This window comes from Chelmon rostratus, chromosome 7, assembly GCF_017976325.1.
Source record: "Chelmon rostratus isolate fCheRos1 chromosome 7, fCheRos1.pri, whole genome shotgun sequence".
NCBI lineage: Eukaryota > Metazoa > Chordata > Actinopteri > Chaetodontiformes > Chaetodontidae > Chelmon > Chelmon rostratus.
The window spans coordinates 25,468,096-25,488,126 of record NC_055664.1 but is presented as its reverse complement, the minus strand read 5'-3'; the positions used below and the strand labels follow the sequence as shown (position 1 = coordinate 25,488,126).

The following is a 20,031-nucleotide window of genomic DNA, read 5'->3' as shown; positions in this document are numbered from 1 at the left end:
AGATATCACATTACTATCACAGGAACCCAACTTGTTCCAGAATGCCGCTCTCCCTTTTGGCCTTTTGTCATGACAACAACAATCTGAACACTTATGTGTAACCCGTTTCATCTGGGATTACCTAATGAGGAATGAGTGAGTCATTACTAGTGCCGCTGGTTCTTTATCTTTAACGTTTCACCAACATAGTCTCTCCCATTCTGCTCTCTAGTCACTCATCCTCTATTCCCTGAGTTGGATTTAATCAGGAACTACTAATTAATGATTCATCAGGTTGCTGATTTGTTCCTTAGCAACTAGCCACATTTTTTGTAGGGTATTATAAAGTGTTGCCAAATTTCATGATGATATTCCTGCTTGCATGGCTTTTAACACATCAGGAAGCTTCAGCTTCGGTGGGTTTATTACTAGACAAACTGTCTAACAGGTGGAGGACAGTGCTTTGCAACAGTGCATTGCACTGAATGAGCTCCCAGTATTGATTTTGGAACAATGTGATGGACACAATCCCTGCCATGAAAATGATGTTAAACTTTGAAGAAAAGCCAAAAAAAAAACAAAAAAAACAGAGGGAACAAAACAATGATATAATGATATTGTATTTTAGTGTCTGAAAGAGAGAATAGCAGCATCAAATGTTTACAAATGCTATATGATATCAAATAATAACACAAATACCAACTTCACCATCAAACTAGCTCAGCTCACTCCGTTCTCTACAAAGGAAATCAAATCCAATCATGTGATAAATCTCAAGCAGACAGAGATGGCACACACTGTGTTTGACAAGTTATGACTTATGACTATTGACAAGTACTGGTTTATGAGTTTGAAACGTGTGAATAATGGCAGCACCAGGAATCAGAAACACTGAAGCAGGATTTCATCAATCTTATGTACACACTAAAATAATACTGGTAAATGTCGTGTGTGAGACAACTTCACATCAGGCTTAGAGGTTACTGTAGAACTATGGACAGCCCATTTGTAGACAACTTTGCGACCTTCCTGAGGAGTAGGAATAAAGTTTCTAGACACTACCTTCTTCAACCAAAGAGGAACTGACTCTTTGATCCTGCAAAGGCATCATCTTCTGACAGACTGTGAGTTCAACCCCTAATGATATCAAAAGCTCATTAACACTTCGCCTCAGTGTGGTAGTGAATCACAGAGCTGGTTAAAACATCACTATTAAAGTTTAAGATATTTAATGCCATCCATGCCTTGATGTCCTTGAGGTCTACCTGTGGGTTTAAAGAGTTGTGTCTTTCTGTTTCAAAGGCAGGTAAATTTGTGTGTTGGCTGCGTAACAGTGGAACGAAATGCTATAATTTCTGAGAATGGACCATAAGGGGAGCATATAAAGGGAAAAGAGGATTGGCCTGAGAACAGAACTCTGAGGAACTCCACAAGGGAGCATGCAGAGTCACCAAGATCAACAGAAAAACTTCCATCAGATAAGTAAGATCTAAACCACTCCAGAGCAGTGCCTTTAATGCCAACATACTGCTCCTAAAGTAGTCAGTGGCCTTAATGAAACAAAGATGCTAAGAAACTCTCTGTACCTATTTTAATGGACCTCGCAACTGCCTTTCACACAACAGACCATGAAATCTTAATTTACAGGCTCCATGACACCATCAGATTATCAGGCACAGCTCTATTCCAACCTCAAATGCAAAGGCTTCTCTATGTCCTTTCACAACTTTAAATCACAAAAGCTCCAAATTCTCTCTGGAGTACCACAAGGGTCAATCTTTGGCCCACTACTTCTTAATCTATACAAGATCACACTTAGAAAAATCATTAAGAATCATAACGTATCCTATCATTCATATACAGATAACACAAAGATATATATATATATATATATATATCTTCCAATGACCTTAGCCCAATTGACAACCTGATACAATGCATTGAAGACAGATAAATGGATGGCAAAACACTTCTTACACCTTAACATGAATAAAACTGAAAATCTTACTCCTGGCCCCTGAAAACAGTTGCAGGAAATAACAAGAAAACCCATGCTGCCTAAAAATCACATATCAAAGAAGACATCATCATCATTCCATCACCTGAGAAATACTTAAAAAAAAAAAGAATTTGGATCAGAAACCAACTGATAAACTGGTCATGCATTCATTTTGAACAGATTAGATCACTGCAATGTTAGTTTCACTGGATTATCACTATCATTCCAGAAAGACTTCAATTTAAACACAATTACAGAAGCTAACTTATGTATTTATGAGAAATATAAGCAAATCTATATAATAGAGGTTTACTAATAGAGGTTACAGAGACAAAATCTAGCAATCATATACATGTCTTTATGAAAGTGTGAAGCCCTCTCTTTGCAATTCATGCTGATGATTACCAAAACAGAGGAAAATAAAATGTTTGCAGTTGTTCAATTGCAAGCTCATAATTATCCAGACGGGATAATTAGATACATTAACAAACTGTTCAAGAGCAGATACGAGTGAGTAGGAAGGTGAGTGTGTGACAGCAAATGAATCATTATCCCATCACTCCAGCTGGTGAGGATGTGACACTTTTCCTGACATTAGTGGAATGAGAAAAATCTCTCAGCAGACAGGAACTGAACTGCTGTCATGGTTCAAGAAGACCGAACCAGAACATAATATGTGGTTCATACGAGTTAGCCGGTCTGCGTGTATCACACTCCTGCTGAGTGAATCCTGCTCTGCTCTGATGGAGACAAACTCTGACAACCTCGGCTGGGGAAAAATAAATACTTAATCGTAAAATCCTACAAAATGCCAGATGGAGGAAAATGTAATCTGTGAAACACTGTCAAACGCTTTGATAACTGTGGATTTTAATAAGGGTTACATGAAACCCCTCCAGCTAAATGCTTTCAGCGTTGCATCGTTGTTGTGTGCTTGTCATGATTCATGTTTTATGGAAAACGTTGGGTATTCAGACTGACTCAGATTTTGCTATGAAGAGGGCTGATCAGTCATAAAGCTACATAGGTTTGTGGATTATTTAAACAGCTTCAAGCATTTTGTTCTTACTCCTTAGTGGCTGCTTGGCTTTCTGTGATGAATACAAAGGCGACTACAGCTCTGAAATGGAACAAAAACAGAAATTACTTGCTTTGAATCTTCAAATAAGTCTACAATGCACTGTGGCCGATTGAGTCATTCCTCAAGACGAGTTTATTGGATTCTTATTTTTCAAAGGTAGATTATTAAAATTAGATGTGCTCAATGAATGTACTGCAGTTAAGATCAAGAAAGATTTAAAGACGATGTTAAGCAGATATTGACTCTTCCATTATAAAAAATATGAAAACCATTTCAGTATTATTGCAGAGTTCTGGAAAAAATACTTAAACAAAATCAGAAACTACTTTACTTAGTTACTAAAAGTTCCTCCCTAGTCACCAACTATTTTCTTTACATATAAGCTAGTTACGCACATCATAAACAGCATCTGTTTTCCTGCAAGGTCAATAATATACAACAGAGCTATATATCTGCACTTGAAGCCAATGTCATGAAAATTACTTAAAAGGTTTGTAATGTAGCTGAAAAGAATTTAACATTCATTAAATGATAATACAAATGATGAGCAACTTGATGACAACGGCAGTAAGTCCAGCTTCATGTAAATATTCAGTTCACTCGTTTAATCATTGTGAAATATTTTGTTTACTTTGTGTTTTTAAGGCAGTGGTCAGTCCAAAGAACCATGTTCATGTGTCAGTTTCTTCCCACTGTTACCACAACTTTAAGCTGCATTAATCACTTTTGGGCCACTAGGGAACAGAGGAACTCAAAGCCAGCTGATAAACCCACCTAACATATTATCATCTGGTTGTTATGGCTAACAAATAACTGACTGTTTGCACACCAAGCAGATGCAGAGTAATATTAATAGTAATTTTTCATCTGTCCAACAGATGATTACTGTATGTGTCCACTCTGTTCGCTCATGTTTGTGTTGTTATACTTTCTTAATCAGATTTTTTTGGTAAAAGCAATGAGCTAAAAGCGGTTAAAAAAAAATCTCTTAACATGTGGAACTGAGTGATGATTTTCTTTGGGTTCATCTCTACAGACCTGATCATATTACACATGACATTACATGTTATTAACAATGAACAGTGCAGGTTTAAAGAATAAAACCAAAAAGCAATAGATAATAATAATAACAATAATATTAAAATTGTAAGGCTTTTATAAGTTTGGAGCAACAAACATTGTGTATTCTGTTACATATCATTTACATATTATGCATATTCTCTTATGTCCTATTAGCCAACAGAAAGGAAAAGTCAGTTTTAAGAGCATGCAAGATTTGTTAATTGGGAGTCGACTGTAGTTTCTGAATTTTGATGAGTGGGACATAGTGAGCCAACATCAACAGTTGTCCTGGTAGATGGTTTATTCAGTGTTTCCTGAACTGTTGGGTGGGTTTTTGAGCGGATAGTGTTATTTTCCCTCATGTATATTTGCATTGCTAAGATCATTTCCATTCTTCTATTGTCGCACAAAGGTGACACCACATTTTCTTCTTGGTTGAGCAATTCTGAGGATTAGAAACACGTTTACTTCTCGACAGATATTCAAGCAGGCTGACAGAATGCAATGAATGCATAGAAAGAGGCTGAGTCGCGCACCACAGCCCATTAACAAACTAAAGTAAGCACAAAACTGTAAAACCTTAAGCAACTGATCATCAGTGGTGGCGAAATATTAATAGATCAACATTTGGTTAATTTTTTTAACTTTCAATATGTTCCACACATCAGATGAGGTGTTTGCTGCTGATTCCTGCTTCTAGGCATGAAATGTCTAAATGTGGGATTGTAAGAGTAGAAGTAACACACCTCAACCCACAACCACCAGTTGTCAGAGCCAACCGCTCTCTTACACAAGCCAAGGTTACTGCAGCGGACAAATGGGGCTGGCAGCACATTCGCCCAGCCTGCACTCATACCTCCAAAGACTTGTGTCCTCGCAGTGTAAACCACAAGGCCCTGCCCCAGAGAAAAAGCCCGGGTCAGGCCCATGATTACATCAAGAGACAGGGTTGCCAAGTGTTACTATCAATGCCAAATGTCCCGTTCTTTCCCACACACCTGCTCAATTTGTCATCATTCCCATTCATGCTCTCTCGCTCTTTCGATTGTCTGCACATTCATCATTCTCTGTCTCACTCACTCAAAGTCAGTCTTGTTCACTCCTGCACTGACATTTTCTCTCATCTTTGTTTCTTACACCACCGATTCCTTTGTCACTCTGAGTCTCTTCAGACTCTCCAAACCCTTCAGAGTGTCTGACGGCACATCTGTCAGGGTCACATATTACCACCATCAGTCACAACACCACTCAGAGGATGGAGATGATGTATATTAAGCATTTATTTTGCACTGCCCTTCAAAAGAGCACAAAAACAGTGCGAGTAATGGAAACTGAATTAACCAAAGAAGTCCTTCCTTTAATGTGATTTATGGACTGCATTACTACAGACAGGTAGAGAAGACTCCGGATACTTGAGTCTGTACCCATGACAGCTTCTTCTTCTGAGCACAAATATTCTTTTCCAGCAACATAAAATCTTTTAAATAAGAGTGCGAAGGATATCTGTTTAAATGAGTTAACCATTTGTGATTCCCGAGTTCCAGAGTACATCATTTTCAGGAACAGGAAACCCATCTTTACACCAGTCTTTAAGTCGACATTCTTTCTCAGATTCAAACGGATTTTTCCAGGTCAGCATGATTTGCACCGTTCATAATTATGCAATACTGAATATGAGCATCTAAATGACATTCATTTTCTGGTGTGTGTGTGTGACCCTTACAGTTTTCACATCTTGTGCAGGATACAGTAGAGTTACACCTGAGTTTGTTTGAAGTCAGCCCCTGACCACAGTTTACGGCACACCTGGAACTGCTTCTTGAACCACACAACAGGACACAACAACAGTTTCATTTGACAAAGGCTCTCCAGTATTTTGGGCATTGGTTTCCAGCAAACAACTCTTAGTCTGAAGAATGTAATGAAGAATATAATATAAATAATGTAATGATTATGCTTTTTGCTCTGCTTTGCAGTGATTTATCTTTCAACCAAGAGATACAGCGTCCATTCATCTGGCTCAGTTCGTACCTTGGCAAAGTTAACAGAACAGATGTGTTCAAGAGAACAAAGTTTTACCTGCCAGAAGATGGTATCTATTGTGCTGCCCAGGAAGCCTTCTCTCGTTTCAGACGACAGGAGTTTCGGTCCGAGGATTGTCATGAACTCGTTGAAATCGACCTGTCCATCACCTGGCATGATAAAGAAAGACTGATTGAAAATGACGCATCCCCAATGGTGATGTCAAACCAAATATAACTCATGTCAACTCAGTCTTTATCCATCTGATAATCTGATGAATGGCTCTTCTGTGAACTGCAGCACACGATCCAGGCTGCAACGGAACACCAGCTTTTCTTGTTTTTGGGTCTGGATCTGTGAGTGTTAGGCCAGTTTTCTTGTTGTTCAGTCTTAACTTTACCATTCAGTACAGTGGAAATGATTCAGAAACCATGAACACAATCTTGCTGGTATCAGTACATTAGTTTGGAGTCAGAGGTGAGGCACAGTGAATGACAAATGATGTTCTTGAACAACTAAGGCTGAAGAGCCCCTGAGTAGAGCACCCAGTAGATAACACTCCACATCTTAATGAGTTTAACTGCATGAAAGTGAAGCTGGCTGCTGAGGGAAAATGAGGACATGGCAATGAAATTTTCCTGGATTAAATAGGTGTGCAGCACAGGCATAATTGAAGCCTTTGGGTTGCAAAAGGTTTGTGTTTGAAGAAAAGTTATTACACCCTGTTTGGGCTTAAAGGGAAATATGGATGATGTTTGTGTCTTTGTTGTTCTAATCTAAGGCGAGCATGTTTCAAATCACACAGCTCTGAGACAACAGACAGTCAGAAACATGAGATCTGACTTGCTTTATAACGCTGGATATGGAGCAGATCAAAGATTACAGCTACTGTATCACTAACAACAAGGAGTTCCTGCTGTGCACATTGATATAAAATGTCATCACTGCACTGCATTTTATCCCATGAGACAATTCTGTGAAATTGTGTCATAATTAGCACAAGAACACTTGAGGTCACAGTGACCTTTGACCGCCAAAATCTAATCAGTTCATCCTCGAGTTCAAGTGGTTATATGTGACAAATTTGAAGAAATTCCCTCCATGAATGCAATACTCCAGGGATGGGATGGTATGGACAACCTGACTTCTTTACTTTCATTCTTTCAAAACCCAGTTTTCTGTGTGGACTGTTTTTCATGTCCTTGTTGTAAACTCTTATTTTACTTCTCTCATCTTCCCACCTGCTTCTCCTGTATGTGCAGATGTCAGTGGAAAGTTACCACTGCACCAACAGTACCTCTGCTCCTGCTCTGACTGTGGAAGCCGCTCTGGGGCATGCTGGCACGGTAACGTTAAATGCTATTGACTGCATTTTACTCGCGCATATTCAGCAGGGCAAATGCAGGGCTACAGGCCAGATGAAGCAGTGCTGAGATCTGGGGATGTCAGGATGGATTTATGACAGTGGAGATAAAGGTGGACTAGGTGAACGGGTTCAAGGTAAAACGGGATGATGTATAGCAGTTATGTGTATACTAGGACCAGGCTACAAAAGACGAGTTGTTTAAAGCTCCACAAGTGACATTTTTTTCCAATTCTGCTAAAACAGCAAACAGCTTTTGAACAAAACAACTGTACCTGCCCAGAACCTAACAGCAGACAGAGAAAGTTAGAGACTAGTTGGTGAAGAAAGTGTGAGATAGCAGCTCAAGGGCCAGATATATTTCTAAAGAGACTGGAGACAAAACTAGCACTAAAAAATGAAGTAATATTGAAATTCACATTGATCTGTGTCTGCTCGATGTGCAGATTAGTCATAGAGACTTGACAATACAATAATATCTCAGGACTGTCTTTCTGTGAGTTTAACTATTACTAGTTTCATAGTTGTTCATATGACAGAGTGTCATAATTGGTTTCGTGCAATGTGAAGCATGCTGACAGAGGCTCTGTGAGCTGACGTGTGTTAATATATCCAAGGTGGGAAAACATTGACAACTGAAGTAAAATACTGCCTTTATTTCACTGCAACCAGGAAAGTTTTATTATACAGGTTCAATAATAAGACATTACTGAGCTGCTGTGCCGATTGGTTTAACAGCATTCCATACCATAAAAAACAGCAGCATCAGTTGATATAGAGTATGTACACTTAATATGCCAAAACTTAAACTCCTTTACCCCCAGATTTATTTTCATCATTACTTCATATACCAGACACACAGTGCAAAAAAAAAAATCCACCTAAAAAACAGAAACACCCCTCAAAATTAGGTAATGCTGTGGAATGTTTCAGTTTCACCTTAAAATCCCTGTTTGCTTTTCCATGCCGACTCAGTCATATGCACATAATGCACAAAGTCAGTGAGTCACTTTCTGTGTCTGTCACGTACAACAGTCTCTTCCTGTGCTTTGCCACAACCAAACATCCTGTTTTAGCTTGAAACAGAACAATGAATTATTGAAGGAAGACGTAAAATCCTGCTCCCCTTCATTAAAGACAATCTAGATAGATAGATAGATAGATAGATAGATAGATAGATAGATAGATAGATAGATAGATAGATAGATAGATAGATAGATAGATAGATAGATAGATAGATAGATAGATAGATAGATAGATAGATAGATAGATAGATAGATAGATACTTTATTAATCTCCAAAGAGAAATTTACAAATCAAATCAGATTAACAAAAATATGGGATAAAAACTAAATATTGGTTGCTGTTGGTATTTAGATTTAGATACTAGGAGTCAAAGTTAGAGAGACACATTGCATCAAGGTCATTGACAATAGAAGAAAAAAAGTAAAGCGTGATCTATATTGAAAGACAAAGGCTGGTGCAATGCTGCGATCTGGAACAAAGAGGAGTAGTCATACCTCTCCATGAAGGGCATACAGAGCATCGAGCTCAATGGATCACACGGATCGGCTTGACAGCAGAGATTAGCAGAGCAGATAACCTATCGGTACCTTCTAGATATCAGCTGGACTCGGCCGCTGGGCTCAGAATTAATGGCTGTGACCGAGGATCCAATACTCACAGCTGCCCACTTGGCCAAGATACAATCACTATCAAGCATTCTCATTCATCTGCTAATGCCTCTCCTCCATGCTGTGTCCCTTCGATCACTGGCTCTTTGTCATTGTGTCAACACACATGAATATGAGCCGATCATTTCGCTAACTGCTCTGTAAATTACCACAAAAACAAAAAAAAAAAAAAACAGGCCAGATTTTTCACACTTCATATTTGTCAGTTTATCAGTATATTGTGACAACCTGTTCTCACATTGTTCTCTGTGTGCTGGAGCTTGTTACAGCCCCACGTGTTGCCATGTGGGCCAAGTGAGGAGATAATGAATGAATAAAAGAGTGAATGAATGAACTAACGAACTAGGGTTACACCTAAGGATTAATTACATTAATCTTCCAATGTACTGCTTGACTAAATTGATTATTTAATCTATAACAAATGTGCAAAAATACAGAAAAGGATAATAAAGGTTACTTTAGGGTACTGTATTACATTCTGGTGTCTTATTGCGTAATAAACTGTCAGTAAAGCATTTATAGAATTTTTATTTATTTATTGCATATTTCAAGCTTTTCATCAGGCATCATTTTTTTGGTTTGTGCACTCTATATTGCTTTCAGCTTATTCTCAGAACTACATGTGGAGTGTTTTCAGTGTGTATCACTGGTTTTCAAAAAAAAGTACAGAATATTGTACACATACCAGCTTTATGGATTCTGTTTTTTAAGGACAGTGTCTACGATAAGCTTTAGCCCTGGAATAACAAAGCCTGTGTGTGAGAAAGAAAACACAGTTTACTGACACACACCATGTTAGATCTGTCACGCTTTCCCTTTCCTGTCATCAAGCAGATCCTTTGCACCTGAAAGCCGCTCTATACATACACGCCTTTCTTTCAGTTGTTTACCCTGTTGGATCATGTCTGAGTGAGCTGTCTTCTTCTGTTCTGTCCTCAGATTCAACAACGCCTAAAAGAAGAAAACCCTCAGTATTTCGCTAATGACATAAATCATACAAATAAGTTGACCTGAGGCCATTTGACGGGAAAGAGGTTTTCCAAACAACAACAGAAAAAATGTTGATTCTGTGCAGAGGCAGAAAGAACAATGAGATCCAAGTCAATAAATAAATAAACAACATTACACTTCACAGACTTCCTGAGACAAAAGCTGCTGTGACCTTCATCAGCTCCGAAAGCAGCCTCGCCTGCTTCTTCAGGTCGCAGCAGACGATGCAACAAGACCCGCCCTGAGGCACAAAAGCAGCTACAGTCTCCTGAGATTCTGAAGCAGATGAGTCAGAAGAGGAATAAAGACAGTCTAACTTCTTAAACTTTTATATTCAGCCTTGAACATTTATAGTATTTTCCTATTCACTGTGAAACTGAAAAGCACTTATCAAAGGCTGTGATAACAGCATGAAGAATTTTCCCAGTGATCTGACATTTGCATATTGCAGCTTCCCATCCCCGCCTTATACAATTTTAAGAGTCTATCCTTCATAGAATGTCAATCACAGTTAATGCAGACAGCTTTGTCTGAAACCAGGGTTTGCACAAATGCTGTCTGCGAAACGAGGGATAGTTTTTCCTCTCCAAGGACAGGACCATCGTCACCTGCAGCGCCAGGTAAGGATGAAATGATTCAGATCTTATTGTTTTGAGAGCAGGAACCATCAGCACTCTGACTCTTGTTCTGCCAGTTGTGATGCATTCAATACAGATTCAGCTGATGCAGCGAATGCAATGATACAGTTTAGTTTAGGTCGCGTTGAACAACCATTATGAAAACCCAGTTTAATCTACAATAACCAACCCTGTGTCATGTGGATGCTATACATTTCATTAATCTTACATCTCTCTTCAGTTATTCTATATTCGGTTATTATCTCCCAGCATCAGTGTCACTGTGGTACAAGTAAGAAATGGTGACTGACTGAGATTGACATTAGAGCACACTCAGGCATGCATGAATTATTGTATGCAGGAATATGTAATCTGTGCATCTGTACAGGAAAGAGTGCACAGAAAAACTGTTATTTACTGTGAATCTTTTCAAAGTTGCCTGTTGATGAAACCATGCACCTTATGGTATTTACACTGTTTTTTTGTTTTTATTTTTATGTCCAAGCATGATGTAACACATAAGGGGATCTGCATCACACAGGACATTTTTACACCTGTGCTTGTGCGTGTACATGTGACTCACCATCCATGTCTAGTCTCTGCATGATGATGGCCAGTTCCACCTCACTGGGCATGTAACCCAGAGAGCGCATGGCCATACCCAGCTCCTGTTTGGAAATGAACCCGTTTCCGTCACGATCCAGCACCTTAAACGCCTCCCGGATCTCTGCCAAGATAAACAGGAAATCGACTTAGCATCCATAAACAAAGCCAACCCTCCTGCTTCCTCAAACATAAACACGTATTCATGTTCATTTACAGCACTGTGTCCAGCAGACATCCTTGTTATTACTTCCTCACATTGTCCTCTGTATTTTTTGGTATTGCTTTCTTTGGCAGTCACACGGTTCTCACAACTCTGAATTCATCTTGCATTTAATGAAATCAGCTGGCATTCCACCCTTCCCCCTCGTTCGTCATCATTTGCACACCTCTCTCTACCTCCCTCTCTCTCTCTTCCTGTCTGACCCAGCTTTGGATTGTGCATTATGCAATTGGTCTCGCACCACTGCCTCAAGTTAACAGGATCAATTCCACCCATCGACGATTTTCTCCACCTGCTGTCACAGCCTCTGTCATCTCTCCTCGCTTTCGTAACCTTTCAGTGTGTCCTTTATTCTTCTTCTACTGTGTTTCTTCCTTCATATTTTACAGTATATTTTTAAGCTTTCAATTACTGGTGCTTCATCAGCCAAAGTGACATTCAAATAGTTAGCAAGTTAGATGGGTAGGGTTTGCTTAGGAGCACTTTGCCTGGGTGAAGCCTATGACCTTCAGGATGATGGAACTGTGAATGAAAGGTGTAAGGTAAGGTAGAATATCGCTCCTACTGGTGTTGCTCTCTGCATAACCACTCCTGGTCTGTACAGTTGACAAGTTCAGAAATCTCAGTTCTTATTGGTGTTGCATCATTTCTGCATACATGGATGAGTTCTCACAGAGGAAGATTACGGTAAAGCTAAATTTATCTGTCTGGTGGAGGTTTATTACTACTGTTTTATCTACAAGATATGGTGACAGGTTCCACTCAACTGTTGTACTTTCACTATCATAAGAGGCCAGAGATCATAATGTCTTCTACATCCCTTGAAAAGAAGAAGTCAGGTCAGGTTTTATTTATGGAGCCCAGAGTCATAAATTTACCTCAGAGAGATGTATCAAAGCGAGGATTGGAAAAAAGTCAGAAACACCCTTCTGGAACAGAGACATATTTTGTCAGCCTTCCCATCCTGTTAATCATCTTGTGAGCCCTCAGATTTATATTGTGACCCCTAAGGGTCTGATCTACACTGCAGTTATAACTTCACTTGATGAAATTACTTGGTCTTTGGCTGCAGTGTGGAGCAAAAAGGCACCTCTGTGGTTTTTCGTATTTTCACTTTTCTATTGACCAATACTCATGAGAAATACTGCAACTGCATGAAAACTAGGGTGCAGGAATGAACTTATTAAAAGACCTCTGATATTTTCACTGCTCCACGACGTTTTAATAAATTAGAAATATATAATGATGTAATGTTAAGACCTTAGCCAAAATGTTATAGCACAATGTAGTTACTTAATTAGTAATCAAACATTTCTGCAAAGATATCCAGTAGTCCCAATATTTGTTCTCCCATAGTTACACATTCATGCAGAGGCTGCATTGGACCATGAAAGCGCCTTAACGCAACATCTGCAACTTAGTGAGCTAGTAACAATTGGCCAACCCAACATGTCCTTACTTTAGAGGGCACAGAAAAGCAAGACAGTGACTTGTCATGTGTGTAAAGCCAATATTCTGAGAGGTGGAAGCTGTGCTGCAACGTCTCACTATCGACAGATATCCAAATTCAAGTACTGCAATCAGGTCGGAATTGAAAAATGCAGACACAGTAAACATAGGTTCGCTGTATTAAAGACCCACGCACAAGCCATTCAGGAACAGAAAACTAGCCACATCACAGAAGTAGAAAATCTCAAATCATGATGTCAACACTTGAAAAGCTTGTCTGAGGAGCAATGATCAGGATATCAACTCAAAGGTTCCCTATGGAGGTTCCCGGTGAGCTACATTTCCTTGGGTTCGTTGTTTTAACAGCGGTGCATGTGTGTGTAGCTGCTGAAGCTGCATTTTACTAAACTGACTCACTCTCAAAAATGCCTCACTTGTACACAGTTGAGTCAGCAGCTGGTTCACTGGCTTCCTAACGTGTGATCAAGTCATCAGTTGAAGGAGTCAGCAGGCTTCAATGTGCTTTAATAAATGCATATTTCATAAGAGTGCCTACAGACAGCAGAGGGTGTATGGCAAGAAAAGAGAGAGTGACTGACAGGCATCTGGTGTTTTTAAATAGAGGTGGAATGTCACTTCTCTGAAGAACACTATGACTGCATGACATGCATGAGCACACTGTTGAGCAATGAATAATTTGAGACTGGAAAGTGAAATAGACGGTTTAACTCCATCCTTCCCAGAAACGAGACAGGCAGAGCTTTAGTCTCTCAAGGGACATATGGAGGACATGCCCTGCATATCTCTGCAAGTGTCTGCTCCAATGGCAACAAAAACTGACAAGCTTTCAGTTATATCACAGCCAAGATTCAAAATCCAACACTTAAAGACCAGGAAAAGCCATGAATTTATGGCATTATATTATTGTAGCATCAGTAAGAACAATATCAGAGAATTTAAGTACAGAGGGGGAAAAGATCCATTTTAGCAGAGTGGGAAATGTATTGTTGAGCTTTCCAATATTTTTTCAGGGAACAAACAGCATTTTCTGACTCCCTGAACCAAGAAATTACCAACTGAACCAAAACCCATTATTACACATTAAGAAATGAGCTCATCAATCATCTTATTATCAGCTGCACTGCTGTCATTCTGATGCAGTCTGCTGGCAAATCATTTGAAACAACAAACCATAAATGGAGCGTAAATTATGAATTGCCTCATAAAACTGAGAACAGTGTTTTAACTGTGTTGAGTACGTACAGTAGATAATAAGAGGTCACAGTCTCCGACCTGCATCAACACAGCATGTTGTGCATCCACAGACAGCTGGTCCTGAGCAAATAAGGCATCATCATCATTTGTAACAATGCAAAGTATTGTTTTAGAGATAATATCTTCCAGGGTGTGCACATGCAAATGCTGACAAATACGCATTCAAAGCATTCACATTCTTTTCCCTGTGTTCAGATGAGCGTCTCATGAATACATCTAATGATGACTCAGGCCTTTGTTGAACACTTTCCTGTGTCTGGAGCGTGTTGGAACAGAACAGCATGGAGACTAGGTTTATACGTTCAAATGACTCAGTCCATTTCATGCACAAATGCTCCTATCCATCAAAGCTCACGGCACGGCACGGGGAACGCTGAGCTGCTTTCCAACTCAAAATCTGACATCTGGCACACCAATATTTCGACCGAAAGGACGGAAGTAACAACAGGCGTCGTAGCTAACTCCACTTAAATGGAGCAGAATCCTAAAGGGGTAGAGCGTGTTAATTTTGTATGTAAATTATGTCTTGCAGTGTTAAAAGGTTTATGAGGGTCTGTGCTTATTGTGAGTGTGTCCATAACTGTGCATGCTTGAATAACTGCTGCCTGCTTACTTGCATTACTTGTAATCTGTATTCATTTTTGCTTTAAAGTTGTGCACCTTTTGTCACCAGAACTATCACTTTAGTAACATTACTGGAACATAAATACAAGGGAAAAAAAGACATGATCACATCATTACCATCCAGCAATCTTAGGTGTCCCAAAGTGTATTTTTCTATGAATGTGTAGACAACCTGGAAACACAAGAGTAACACTCATCCCTATTGAGACATAGGTATTTTATATTGTTCCATTATATTAAATGTACCTTCCATCACGATGCGTCAAATCTTTTGAGCCAATATGACTGCAAGCCCTCTTCTTTTTTAGCATGCAAAGAAAGGCAGATGGTTAGACAGTGACACACAGAGCAGAAACTCACCATACCACATTTGACGCCTCAGATGTTTTTTTCGACTGAAAAATGTCTTCAATAACACCATACCAGTGCAATGTCCAGGCTTTGAAACCAGCCAGAGATGTGTATTTTTGCTGCATACATCTAATAAGGCAGTGGTTCACACCAACATATAGGGAATAATTATTTTCAACATTGATTAAACTGATTATCTTGCGATGAACAGATGAATCGTTTTGCTTTTAAAATTTCAAGCAAATCCTCAAATGTGAGAGGCTGAACTGGAAATTATTTTTTACTGTCAAAACAGTTGCCCATCAATAACCTGTCCATCAACTGATCAATTAATCGTTTTAGCTCACTAGTAAGAACCACATACAGGATAAAGCCAAAAAAAGGACCAGACTTATTCAATACACTGTATATCTAATAATTGCTTTTTTTGTCTGTTTTGATTTTGGCATGTATGCACACACTGAATGATTTTTGGATTTGGATCTCAGGATAATACTGTCAGATCTGAAAACAAATTTGTACCATGTTTGGCTCCTGGCAGTCAGCAGCCAGTGTAATCAATGATTTCAGGTGTTTAGGCATCCCAGTAGGATTGAGGAGAGGGAAGAGACAGTCAGCACCCTGGACAGCTCTCAAATTCCCGCTAAGACAAGTTGTTGTACTGTACGTTGGTGTGGTTCTGCCTGTGTGCTGTGTACCTGGATCCTATGCCGTTCCAAATAGCTTCACTCCCCGTACCAGTCCTATAGGTAGCCAAGCCTCTCAGCCCAAACACAAAACCTGCCAAGTGGGAACTGCTGGTTATATGCCCATGGAGCTGGAAACAAGCTGACTAATGCCGGTGGCCATCAGCCTCCCTGTTCTTTCTCCCTCTCTCCTTCAAGGAAGGTTCGGCACTGGTGGGCTGAGCAGACACAAACCTCCCTGCAGGCTTACTGCTGTCTGGTTCAGCTCAGCATGCTTAGTGAAAGAAGAGCCTGAGAGCTGAGGAGGATTTCTTCCCCTGCCCTTTCCTTAAACCCTTAATAAAATAGCCTATTTTAGTTTTTGGTGTAAAGCCTGTCTCCACAACCTCTTTATTGGGAAGTCTGACTGAAATTCACCCTGGACTGCCACTGTGGATACAGATTGAGTTCAACATGTGGAGGAGTGTCTTAATACTACTAGACTCTGTTGAATATTATGCTGACTGCAGCACTCTGCAGTTAGAGTCAAACTGGAGCTCACGCTATTCCAGTATATAAACATTCCAACAATCCCAGTATACGGTAGTGAGTGTAAACAGTACACCCTCTGGAAAATACACTGATGAAAGCTGTACAACACACAAAAAAAGTGGAGTGATGTTTGTTCCCAGTCACAAAGCTCCCTAAAATCTATTCATGTGCTGCTGTTCCCAAGGCTGAATTAATTCAAATTCTGGCTATTTTCACCCAGGCTGGCCTGAGGTCATAGAAAATGTATTTAACATTTGATTTGCATAAAACTAAAAGAAAAAAAGTTCCCTAAATGCACAAATGTCATCAAAGGTCACTGGACTTCTGCAGTTCTTGGCATGATGTGAAGCACTAACTCATGAGGACAAGAATGAGACGTTATTGGCTAACTTCTTCATGTCCATCATTGTCATGCTTATTATGTAAATCACATTTTAATGTCTTTATTTTAAATTATTTATAGGCAGAGACTTAAAAGTAGAGATTATGTTCAGTTTAGTAAAACCTGACATCCCTTAAATTGTTGCACAGGAAATCTGACATTACATTGAGTCTTTGCACAAGCAGCTCAGTTTTTTATTTCAGGATATAGTCTGGCATATGATTTCTCTGCAAGAATGTCATAACAGACAAGACAGCAGTATAAAGGTGATTCTTGAGACCTGCACTTTGTCCTTGCATCCAGTCAAGAGCACCCTGTTCTCCTGCACTGTTCTCTTGCCTGCACCGTACTGTAACCCAATTTGCATAAATTTGCCCATGAGTAAGACAATTGTCTGCTCTTAAATTAACAGTTCAGCTGCAAGATATGACGTATAAATTGCTCTTAGAGGGCACAAAGGATGCACTCATGTCATGAAGCAAGGGCAGCGCATCTCTGGAACAAACCTACAAGAGGGCTGTAATGCATGGCATCAACTGTGCTACACATTTAGATGAATAAATGACAGCAGAGATGATGAAGATGTGAGCGAGAGCAGTCATTATAAATTTGGTTCGTTACGTTCAGAAGGAATCGGGGATGTTGTTGCTGAGTGTTAAGAGAGAACCACGAGATTAACTCTGACACTTGGATGTAAATGCTCAGACTAAATCTTCAAAGTCAGTCTTCAGTCGAGTGACAGTAGCAGTTCTCGTCTTTGACTGGATCACAGATCGGAGTGAGGCTTGGCAGGAAGTGTGTCCATGTTCACACATATTGACTGAAATTTCTATGATCTATGGAACATCTTGTGAAGCCTGTTTGAAAGAATGAAATACCAACCCTACAAGCTATCAAGTGACATTTAAAGACCTTGTACTGGTTTAAAGGTCACACAACACATTAAAGTCTCCTTCCTGCAGCAACTCTACAGGCACAACATGGGGCAAAAAACACAGGTCAGGAAATAGTCATCCTTTTTTTTAGTGTTGCAAAGAACTGTTACCTCAGCGGCTAAACTGGTGGTGATGCAAAGGATTTGTCAGTGCTGCTAACTTGAGTATAATTTCACAAAAATCCAAATGAGGCCAACAATTTCGCAAGTAACACTGACATTACAAAGCTGGAGAATAGCTACCTGCTGCAAATCAATGCTAAGATAAATAAAGATAAACAGCCAACTGCCTCTGAATGGCTGACTTATGTTGTTGTCAAATCTTAAGGCATCACCCACACAGTAAGCTGTAGCTTCTTCTGAGAGAAGAAACAGAAAAAAAACACTCCAGCTGACTGATTCCATACCCCGAGCTGTGTGACAGCTTGGCCCGCAGCTATGAGTTTTTTAATGGCCCAGGACAAATACAGTAAATTGCTTATTTAAATATTGTGAGGCAGAAGTGTTGAATGTGCACAATGAGGAGGCTGCGTAAGCTGCACTGGGAAAAAGGAGTCGGTGGGACACATACAAGAGTGGTTAATGATGCCTAAAGATGATGTTGGTCTATGATGAAAACCTTGTATGTCCAAATTGCCTGCATGAGTGTCAAACCTGTCATTGCTGTTGCACTACTGACCACAATCCCCTGTATCTGCTGGCAAGGCTGTTTTTGTTCCATACACTTACAGATTTATGCTAAAATCACACTGTGTTTGGTAAACATGCCCAATATTGATTCAAAGTTAGGCTACATGTTGTAAGGGAGTTAAAATAATTAAATTATAATGCAACATATAATGCCAATCCAATAAAAAAAATATGTTGGAAGGAAAGGACAATCTGTGCCATAGTGCAGTCACTAAATAATTGTGTAAAATGAATATTTTTCATGCAACACGGAGGGAAGTTAAACATTGTTCATTAGCATATTACCCACATTCTCATGACACAAAACTGTTTGAAAATCAGCAATGTTTCCTTTAATTTGATATTAATATGCTTGCAGTTTTGGTGCAACAATTCCCATGCTTCGTAGGACAAACAGGAAGCATAATGAGTAATGTGTCCCTTCCTTTGGCCTAAATACGGTAAAGTTACATTTAGCATCAGTTGCTATGGCAATTTCTGTTTGCACTGCAACTGACTAACATTTGATCACTATAAGGCAAAATATAAAATAAATATAAAGTCTATAATGAGGATCTTTATTGGACTTTTTAAGTCTATTCATGAACATTTATTATCAAGGGACATCACTGCAGAGAGAAGTCTGTGATGATCCCAGCAGAACGTGGATGTGTGACATCTGTGCACTCTGGTTTGACTGATTTATGACACTGAGAAAATGAGTGAGATGTTTCATGGGTTCAGTGTGTTGGTGACAAACACTTCTTAACTGTTAAGGTATGAATGACTAATTTCTCCCACTCAGTTCTCAGATAACTAGAGAGTCAAAACATCTACACCCTCTAGCTGCTGTGATACCACCACTAACCCAATATGGAGTGTAGAGTAAATACAGAGTAGTTATACAGCTGACAGGCTGCAGTTTCATGGCGTTTAGTTGACCTCATGAGGACCCTCTAAACACAAGTCATTTCTTATTCACCAAACATCATGAACCCATTGAATAAGGAATGAGAAATTCAGATGCTGCAAATATCTCCATGCATATTAAAACTCCACCCTGACAGAGTATCTGGCTATTACCATGCGCTGTGCAGCCAATTTTCCAGGCGGCGGCTTAATGTTGCATCAATGGATTAATATTTTGGAGGTCTGGGGGAGTGGAGTTTGTTTGCCGCCTGTGAGGCAGCCACTGCTGACTCCGGCAGACTGTAATTGATCAGGTTTGTGTTCTACAGGCCCAGGTGATTACTCTCCGACAGGTTCCGAAACAAAGGGTTCATAAACACAGCCTCAGCCACAGCACTGCCGCGAAGCCAGACAGAGAAGCCAGCAGATGTGAATGTTCCTGGTGAGATAAGCCACCTAGAAAATAATGCATTACTATGCTGTGTTGGTTCAGCTGAGGAGGAGGATGCTGGGTTATGTAGCACTGCATTATCTATCAAAGCATTATTGAGTGAAAAACTGACTCGGATCAGCACCTGTCCTTTAAAA

The 20,031-nt window shown here is 39.7% G+C and overlaps 1 protein-coding gene across 1 annotated transcript in view; it reads right to left on the bottom strand.

The window, feature by feature from the left end:
- The window catches only part of LOC121609577 (calcium-binding protein 8-like), a 51,541-nt gene that overhangs the window by 21,875 nt on the left and 9,635 nt on the right, over nucleotides 1-20,031 (bottom strand). Inside the window, exons 3-4 of the mRNA XM_041941244.1 lie at nucleotides 11,391-11,534; nucleotides 6,201-6,313 (exon numbers count right to left, since the gene is read on the bottom strand). Coding sequence (XP_041797178.1) covers nucleotides 6,201-6,313; nucleotides 11,391-11,534 — 257 coding nt within the window. The remainder of the gene's footprint in view (nucleotides 1-6,200; nucleotides 6,314-11,390; nucleotides 11,535-20,031) is intronic.